The sequence below is a fragment of the Idiotropiscis lumnitzeri genome, chromosome 7 (assembly GCF_059441095.1).
Source record: "Idiotropiscis lumnitzeri isolate Australia: NSW breed Sydney's pygmy pipehorse chromosome 7, RoL_Ilum_1.0, whole genome shotgun sequence".
NCBI classification, from domain to species: Eukaryota; Metazoa; Chordata; class Actinopteri; order Syngnathiformes; family Syngnathidae; genus Idiotropiscis; species Idiotropiscis lumnitzeri.
Window position 1 is genome coordinate 10,152,743 of NC_142397.1, and position 9,800 is coordinate 10,162,542.

The following is a 9,800-nucleotide window of genomic DNA, read 5'->3' on the forward strand; positions in this document are numbered from 1 at the left end:
ATAAAAAACAGGGGTAACAGCAGAGGCAGTTTCAAAATGCATGCTGCGTACAGCAGCTTTATTTAGAAATGTTTACATTCTCATAAATTAGCTCAAATAACCTTAGATTCCCAAATAATATTGCATTACTGCAAGTTAAATTGGGGGAGATGTTTGGCCGAGTTCCCCCTATAAATGAGTTAAGAAACCCATGGGAAAACAGAAATAACCATTCTTGGAGAAACAGGTTGCAGAAATTATTAATTTACAAAAGTATTTCTGGGTATCCGGTGATTCAATTATTAATTAGGCTGGTAAGGAAAACAGTACAGTACTGCTTAAATTTGAACAAACATCATCCATCCATTAAAGCAGCGATGGGGAACCTCTTTCCTTACAAGGGCCAAAGTGCATTTATGGGGGAAGAAATATGATTGAACAGTCCAAGTAATGTTTATTATGTCATGCATTTTTGGGTTAAATGTTTAAGGGCCTCTCATCACAGTTACTATTCTGAGATTTGATTTTCAAATTGCATGGTGGGCTTGATGAAACGATCTGTTAGGCTGCATGGCTCACTTTAGACAATGTAGAACTACATTTAAATCCAATTCCGTCAACCAAATCCAACGCCCATCTTTTCCTCTTGAGTAGGATTTCTGTAGTTCCGTGTGTGCTTTATGTGAGAGGTAACCATGACAACAGGAGACAAATAGGCACTATGGTCACTAAGCATTGCACAGGCAGCTGCTGTCAAGCTGACCTTATTTAGGTGAGTGGGGGGTGACTGACAAAATACCAAATATATTTTTTTTAACTAGTTCTTACTTGGTAAACAGGTCCATTAGTCGGGAGCAATTCAAAACTCAAGTGGATAATGAGGTACTTGTCAATTTGGCCAAAATCCTTAAGTGTCAAAGAAAAAGGGAGGCTCTTCCGGTCGTGTGATTTTCAAATGCACCGTTGTCTCTTGCACGCGGGCCTGAAGCTGGGACAATGGTGGCATGGGCAGAAAATTGGGACATGATCGGGCAGCACAGAAGGACGGTGGCAAGCACACGCTTTTAGCAGGGGCTCAAGCATCTCTTGGCAGCACGGCAAATTTATAGTGTTGGCTTCCTCGCGATGTCCAACAACAAAGATGAAAGTGTGCGGCCTTTTTAAGCCTTCATCAGGGCACTGACTACAGCGCGGGCGTTGAGACTACGCAGATCGTTGTATGTCTGCCCGGTGCCCACAAACACGATCGGCTGGCCCGTGATGTAAGTCATGGAGATTGCCGCGCCAACCTGTGAAAGAGAAAAGACGGTGCATCAAACGTTCTGATTCAATCCAAATATAGTCAAGCGCATTTGAACACACCTTGTCGTCTATGGTGTCAAACTTGGTAAGCACGATGCCATCGATGAGGCGAGGTTTGTCAGACATCGAATGGTCAGCCAGAGCCTGATTGAACTTCACCTGATGAGCCAAAAACAGGAGGTTCATAAGTACAAATGGCACTTATCAGTTTTTAGGATAGTTGATCAGGGGGAAACACTGCCCTCTGTTGGAACTTCAAATAAAATAAAATATATTAACATTTTATAGTTGGTTATCTTTAGTTTTAAGGCCACCGTGGCCTAAGTTGAATACATTAATTTTGCTTCCCTTAAAAAGGCATGACTTCATCTCAGAGGTGTGGTGGACTTACCAATTGATCGACTGCCTCATTGCCAACCAGAGCCTCCCCGACAAACAGCACGAGGTCAGGCATGTTGACAGCAATGAGTTTAGCCAGGGCTGTCATGAGGGGCGCGTTGTCCTGCATACGCCCCGCGGTGTCCACCAGCACCACGTCAAAAGCCTGGTTGCGAGCTGGAAGTAAAATATGATGTAGCGTAGTAATTTGTTTAGACTTTTATTACATGTTGGGTAAATAACCAATTACATGTCCATCAGATGTGTTCAGGGGGTGAGATGTCAATGTTAAAAAAACAGTAACAACAACACAGTCTTACCATAGGCAATGGCCTCCATTGCAATTCCAGCTGCATCTTTCCCATAGCCCTTCTCATAGAGCTGGACCATCGTTCGGCCTCTGTGCTTTCCCGGAGGGTGCAGCGAGTTCAGGCGGCGCTGGTGAGTTCGCAGCTGTTCCACCGCTCCGGCGCGGAACGTGTCGCAGGCCGCGATCAGCACGGTGAAACCGTTCTCAATGAGCCAGAATGAGATCTGTACCAGGAGCGGGTAATGTGAACGTGAATTCATAGCCACATTCACAAATCTCATTCGGCGATATATTGACCGAGATAAACAGTCAAACACAAATCTCTCGCTACATGTATCTGCATTTCAATTTCATTCAATCTGCACACTGAAAACTCACCTTTGCTAGGTTGGTGGACTTTCCAACCCCGTTGACCCCACAGAAGGTAATGACGAAAGGTCTCTTCTGGCTCTGCGCCTCCATGACGTCTCGCAAAATATCCACCCTGCGTTTGGGCTGCAGAATCTGCACCAGCGACTCTTGCAGGGCCTGCTTTACTGTTGAGGCAACAGCTACACACACAGAAAAATTTGGATCAAATACACCAATTTACTGTGATACAAGACCAAACAACTAAAAAAAGAAAGGCCGGTTGGCTTACTGGTGAAGGTGCCCATGACTTTGCCTTCCAGTTTTTTGGCTACAGAGTCACAAAGCTGTGAGGCGATTTCGGCTGCTACATTCTTTGCTGTGAGGGAGAAAACCACAATGATGACCCATCAGTGATCAATGAATAGGATGAGAGTGGGAGAAAGGTGTCGATCTCCTACCAATGAGGTGTTCCCTCATCTTCTCTAAAACTGGCTCCATGTCTTCCAGGTTCAGACTCTTGGAGCCCACCAGGCCCTTCAGCATGCCAAACATGCCGCCAAAGCCGCCAGTCTTCTTGGCACTGACAACATTTTTCATACAAAATTGTGATATTGTCCTTACAGTGGGTGCTAAAAGCTCACCAGTCGTACCTTGACTTCATTGTTGCATTTACAACCACTTTTTCCTCTTCTTCCTCCTCCTCCTCCTCATTGTCGTCACTGGAATCACATTCCACAGACAGCAAATCTCCAATCATGGGTGTTAGTTGCATCCCCTGAAACATTTAAACGTTAGGTCCAGTGTTCATTTAACTAGTAAACATCTTTCAGGGGTAGAGTTGATACATACAGGATCAATAGGTGCATCCTGGTTTTGGTCACAACCATTAGGGGAACTCTCTCCGTTCCTGTCACTATAGTCCAGGTCCTTGGTACTGTTGCCACCCATGTCCCAAACACGCCTCTGTTTCTCCTTGGGCTTTTGAGGCTTAGGAGACTTACTAGCAGTAAGACAACACATCACCAGATCAATTAATGGCATACGTTATTAAATCAAGATTCACACTGCAATACAGGAAGACTTGGTAGAGTTCGACAAAAAGTTGTAAACCTCACATTTGCAAATTCAAATCTAGCTGATTTTTTTTTAATGCAATTTATGCTGAAAACTCACCTATTTGCTCAGGCTGCTAATATAAAAATAGTATTGCTTTTGTGCCATCTTGTTGCCAAGGAACAATATTTTAGTGAGTTGAAGAGCTTAATTTAGATTTTGTGCTTTGTTTTTAAGATTTCGATTTTGTGGTAGACGATAGATAGATGGCATTACAGTGAAATAAACAGACTGACAATGTAATTCTAACTTTCAAGGTTCCCCTGAATTGTCTTCAGAAAAGGCAATATTCAACTTCATCTCTCACCTGACTTTTTCAGCAGGTCCCCCTGCACGCTTGCGAAAGAACTCCTCTCTCTTCTTCTGCATGATCTCTTCAGCAGTAAGGCCGTGGTTGCCGTTCTCAACCAGCTTCGGGGCAGATGTGCCTTTGCTTTGCTCTGCTTTGGCAAGGTCTACCACGGGAGCTGGAAAGGATTGCAAAATTAGATCTTGTAAGTAATGATAATAATGACTTTTAATAATAATTCTCCTTAAGCAACACTTACCTTCCTTTTTGGTATTCTTGCTCTTCTTGTTACCCTGTTCCTTTTCTTTGTCCCCACCCTTTGTTTCTATCATTGACTTCACAGTTTTTTGGGATTTCTCAGACTCCTTAAAGGAGCGCATAGGTGCGGGGCTCCGAGCTTTGCTGCTCACCTCTGCCTCTCTGGTGGATTAGACATTAGATGCATGTCATGATTTACAATCAAACACACAGGTTGATTAGTCACAGACAGCATTTTGTGATGCCACCACAGAAGGGTACCAGTAATGGCAAAGGGGAAAAGTGTGATGATAAACAGGGAACAAGAACTACATTTTATTGCAATGTATAAAATCAGCACACGTCCCTCTGCTCTGGCTGCTCAGTACAATATGGTTGTCGACCAAAAACTCAGCTTAGTCTCATCTAAAATGTGAAGAAAGTTGCCTACCAGAAACATGCAGTAAACGCCCACTTTTGTCACACAATATCACCATTACACAAGTTTATTTGTATTTTTTTTAAAGTTTTAACATAAACGGTTAACTTCCGCACAGTGCTTTCGTGGTTAGCATATCTGTCTCACAGTTCTTGGATAAAGGGTTCGGGTCTAGGCTCCAGCCTTTCTGTTTGGGCTTTACAAGTTCTCTCTGTGCTTGCATGCATTTTCTGCAGCTCCTTTGCACATTCCAAAAACATGCATGCTAGGTTTCACTAAAGTCCAAGTTGTCCATACAGTAGTTGAAGGTAAATGTGGTTGCTTGTCTCGATTCAGAGTGTACCCAATCTCACACAAGTCAGCTGGGATAGGCTCCAGCTCACATTCAACCCTCATTGGTATTGAAATGGAAAAATAAGAATTAATTGGAATTATACAGTATGTGTGTGTGTGTTCAACTGAAATTTGGACATGTTGGGGTATAACGTTTTAACAAAGGTTTGCTTCTTTTTACAGTTGTTGAAAGGTTTACTTTTTACACAGTGCAGATAAGATAACTTGGCTGCAGCAATCCTCATGATGGTTAAAGAATGAATTTAAACATCTGTGTCTGCACTGTTAATAAAGGCAACAATATGATTTTGAAATTCTGTCAATTATTCGATAATAATTGATTAATTTAATTACCATGGTTTGTAAAGGGGGGGTGGTTGTTCCAATTTCATGAGCACTACTGAAAAGGTCTTGGAGAATCCCAACACCCTCAGGGAAGCCCCATCCACACACACCCAATTAAGAGTGCCGGGGAATTCCAGAACAAGCAATGTAGGCAGGACAAACTAAATCCTACGCAAGCAGTACCTATTTTTTTTGTCAGATTAATTTGGTGGGAACATAAGGGATTTCTGAAAAGATTAAAATCCCCTATTGGTGTGTGGTTGCAGCTTGCAGGTGGTTGACAGAATGCAGTCCAAATTTACAATATCTACATTGAAATATCAATATAAGTTCATCTTTAAATAGTGTCGCAAAAATGTCTAAAGATGTTCTTTCGTCTTCAGTCAACAAATTAAAAAAAAAAATTAAATGGTGATAAAATGTCAGAATAGGCAAGTGCAAGCATATTGGAGTGTGTGTAATTACCGAAGAAGCATTTTGAAGTCATCCTCAAATTCGAAGCTGTGATTGAGTAGCTTCATCGCTCCCTTTTGCTCCAGTTCATTCTTATAACTGTCCCTGAAATGCAGCTGGACGTCATCTATGAACTTGTCCACATAGGTCAGCGTCAGGATCTTTTGAAAACCCACCTAAACAACAAGTTCACACAGGTTAATGTGCACGCTCATGTTCTTTTTAATTAGTAGTGATGCATTGACGTACTTACCACAAAAATCAACTCAAACTCGTTGTCCAGTTTGTATTTAAGATTCAGGGATTCATGGGTGAACGAGTTATTTCCACTCCGCTCCTGGAAAGTGACATGTCAACAAGAGCTCATTAAGAGATTTTCCGCACTGAACATCTTCTGTGATCGGCTTTAAAAAGTCACAACAATACACAGATATGATTGTCATTATATTTTAGTTTGCAAAATTGACGCTGGTTCTCGAGTAATATTTAATAATGTCACGCGGTACATGTACAGTCCCCCTACGTGCGCTGGTACCTGTTAGCATTAGCCATTCGCACCATTGACAGAACTGTCATCGGACCAGAACGGTTCATCAAGACTCACCTGCAGGATCACGGAACGAATCAGTGCGTTGACAGGCCCGGTGAAGGACTCGGTGACACCGGTTCCCTGAAAGCACCACAGCACAATCCCCCCTTTGCTGAAGATGGTGAAAAAATCTAGCATTTTGACACCACGTAACCTGGATTAGCGAGAGGAAAACGGGTTAGAAAGGTGACAACCATCGCCCTACCAAACACAAATAGGACAAAACATGAAATGGGTGAATTCCAGCTCTCCGACAACTCACCAAAAATACTTAAATAGAAAATAAACCACCCACGAGTTGACTCCTCCACTTGTGGAAAACAGTTTTGAGACACGTCAGATGCAGAACCAGGAAATGACGTTTGAATTACGTTATTTTGCGCATGCGCACACTTGAACTGTATGACGTACTTCATTATTGACGACATTGCTTAACCACGTCAAGTAATCAGTGCGTAGATTTCAATGTGAACTATTTGAAATTAGGAATCGTTCCGTTGTTAAGAATGTGGTTTTGGTATCTTCGGAGATGCAAGAAGAAAGAAAAAGTATAGGACAACGTTTAGCTTAGTTTACTAAAACTATTTACAAAGAGCGCTGCTTGGCATGCTTGGTAGTGCGGAGCTTCATAATCACGACGCCATTACATGATTACAGGTATACAGGATTTATAAAAATAAATAAATACTGTATAAAATAAAATGTGTTATATGTATCGCGTTTATTATAAAATAAATACTGTATATAAATATACTGTGTATGAATACTGTTTCTAAACCCGAACCCAAGTATGAAACCCTACCTCTAAACCCTAATACATATTTGAAACCGTACTTCTAAACCCAAACCCTAGTTTTGCATCCTACTTCTAAACCCTGACCCCAATTTTAATATATACATCTGAACCCAACCCTAGTTGTAACCCTAAACCCTAACCCTGACCCCTAACCCTAGTTTAAAGCATTAACTCTAGTTTGAAACCCTACTTATAAACTCTAACCTTAGTTTGAAACTCTACTTCTATACCACAATTCTAAACCCTAACCCTTGTTTGAAACAATTCTTCTAAACCCAAATTCTTGTTTCATATCCCAATTCTAAACACCAACCCTCGTACCTGCATCATTTTCATTCTAGCGAGACTCACCATGTTACATTCATGTGCTGCAGTTACGCAAAGCAGCCACAAGAGAGCGGTGTTGATCACTTTTCATCAGGATGACTACATTTTTGGTACTCTACGTTGATGATTGATGCATTCCATTATATGATGTAGTATATATAAAAAAAAAAAACAAGCAAACAAAAAAAAACCTTAGCCAGGATCTCCACAAATGGGTGATCTACTTTGGCACCATGGTTACAAAATGTCATCAATGGTTACATAAATGCATAATATTCACAAGAACTTTAGCATATCACCTGTGGATCTGCTAAAGAGAAACTTGAGAAATATTTTCAATCAGATAAGTCACTGAATCATCATTATTTTAGCTGTTGTGTGTATAATCAATACAATGTGGCATGTGAAAAGTGAAAGCCAGGAAAAAAACTGCTTTTGTCTTAATATCCCGTTCAACCAGATGTGTGTGACCCAATATTCAGTTCTCTATTTTGACTTTGCTTGCATCATTTTCTATTCTGCTAGTAATGATCCTCTTTTGAATACTAAAATGTAGTACATTACTCTGCAGTATGTTGTGCATTTAATCAATCATCTTGGGACTTATTTACTCTTTCTGTCAGATTGGTGCAAAAAAGATTACAAATGCTCAGCCCAACACCGGGGACAAAATCTGTTAAATATGAAGATTAAATATTTATATGTGAGAGGTGGACAATTAATTTCCCAAAGGGGCCACTTGAGAAAATCGAGTGGCTGTTGAGGGCCAAGCCGGCATACTAATCTCCACTGTGTTCCATATGAATTTAATGTATTAATATAAAATTGATACTTGTTGTAATTAAGAAATATTAATTTTAAACTAAATTTTAAGCAATTGCTTGAGCAACATCTGTACACATCCATATGGATGTATATATATATATATGATCACCACTTTATTTGATCAAAATTTACAAAAATATTATCTCCAATGTGAATTTTTTGGGGCCTCTTCCCTCCACCGTGGAAATAAGAATATTGCTGACATTAGGACCACTGTTGTATATATATATATATATATATATATATATATATATATATATAAAACACCTTAGATGTAGACATCAAGTTCTTGATTAAATAAACAGCTCCAGCCACGAATTGAGAGAATACGTTTCTCTTGGCAGAAATTTGTTGGCTCAATCAAACTGATTGGCAACCTTGAGCATTTCAAATTTTGGGCCCAGCATTTAGCAAAATGTGTATTCTTTATTGCAACTGGAGCATAACATTGGTGTTTCTACATTTGTTTTAATATTTGTTTTTATAGGCAATGCCATCTGTCAGCAGAACTAGTCAGTTGTTTTATACTAATGTTTCGCCTTTCTCCCATTTCCCTCGTTCCCTGTGAACGACACATTCAGGACACAAAGCACAATTGATAGTCACTTTTTGTGCCAAAGTAAATATCGAGGCTAACCTCAAGCCACGGTTAATGCCAGTATGTTTTATATCACTAACACTCCAAATGGATGGAAATGAATAGGCTGGATAATACCCTTTATTAAGAAGAGAAAGACTAACAAAAATTCTGCCAGGCTGTTACTGTTAAATCTGAAGACAACCATCAATCCTTTTATGCAGTGGTCTTTGGTCTTTGAAAGAAGAGAAAATAAGTCTGCGTATAGCAAGCTGCCGTGCTCTACAGTATACTCTCAGACCACCAAGTCAGATAAAAAGCTCTCAGCTGTTCGTAACTACGGTGGTCCGTCCTGTGTGAGGCCAGACTGACCAGAACATTTGTGTCCGCTGTGAATACATTCGGCTTGCCATGCAACTGCAAACCATCAGCTGTGCTAATTAAAGGAGAACGGGGAGATCCAAACATCTTGTCAAGGTTTTAATCATACATCACTGATATAGACCAAACACTGAAATGAGGAAGTCTGCAATTAAAATTCAGCAGAGCAAAGTCACATGGGCTGTTTGTCATACATCTGTTATTTCCTGTTGCTGCAGCACTATCTGATAGAAATTTCAACATGTGGATACCTTGAATGTGTAATTAGTGTCTATTCTATCTTCTGTACTACTTAACTAGGGCCGTGGGTGCTTTGGAAACTAGTATTTCATTTGACTTAGCCTAAAATGCTAAGCCCAAAAAATGCCCCCCAAAAAATGAAAAAAAAAAAGGCAAAATATTAGATCTAGCAGGCCATCCAGTGATTCACTGGAAGCGCCATCATGCACAAATTGAGAAAGCATGCAAAAGTGGTCAAACGTCCGAAACAGTAAATCTACAGAAATGACCCACAGCGACAACTCATCTAAAAGGGCACAAAAGAATCCAGGACAACGAATGTCTAATGAACTGCTGGCCTGCATGACTCAAAAATGAGGAAGAGACTGGGAAAAAAAATTCTGAAGCAAAAACCATTGCTGACCAAAAAGAAAATAAAGTCACATCTAAGTTTTTCAAAACACATCTGAATGATTGCTGAAGAATATTCTATGGACTGATTAAAGGAAAGTTGAACTTGAGCTCCTCCACCCCTACACACCTGCCCGCTGCCTCAG

At 40.5% G+C, this 9,800-nt stretch overlaps 1 protein-coding gene across 1 annotated transcript; it reads right to left on the bottom strand.

Moving 5' to 3' along the window:
• Window positions 1-24: 24 nt before the first annotated feature.
• Window positions 25-6,517, bottom strand: srpra (SRP receptor subunit alpha). The gene is made up of 15 exons (XM_088301402.1): window positions 6,381-6,517; window positions 6,134-6,272; window positions 5,783-5,866; window positions 5,542-5,705; window positions 3,982-4,142; window positions 3,741-3,900; window positions 3,170-3,320; window positions 2,971-3,095; window positions 2,779-2,900; window positions 2,610-2,696; window positions 2,348-2,520; window positions 1,980-2,193; window positions 1,673-1,836; window positions 1,342-1,440; window positions 25-1,268 (listed from the first exon to the last, which is right to left on the bottom strand). Exons 2-15 carry the CDS (start codon window positions 6,254-6,256, stop codon window positions 1,140-1,142), a joined length of 1,956 nt encoding a protein of 651 aa, XP_088157528.1. The 5' UTR covers window positions 6,257-6,272; window positions 6,381-6,517; the 3' UTR covers window positions 25-1,139.
• Between the last annotated feature and the right edge of the window lie 3,283 nt (window positions 6,518-9,800).

Bases quoted from the DNA above. Each gene is read 5' to 3' on its own strand.
- srpra (XM_088301402.1), bottom strand. From the start codon at position 6,256: ATGCTAGATTTTTTCACCATCTTCAGCAAAGGGGGGATTGTGCTGTGG. The intron at 4,143-5,541 runs GTAATTACACAC...CTAATCCACCAG, and splicing joins GACTTCAAAATGCTTCTTCG to AGAGGCAGAGGTGAGCAGCA. The intron at 2,901-2,970 runs GTACGACTGGTG...AAATGTTGTCAG, and splicing joins AATGCAACAATGAAGTCAAG to TGCCAAGAAGACTGGCGGCT.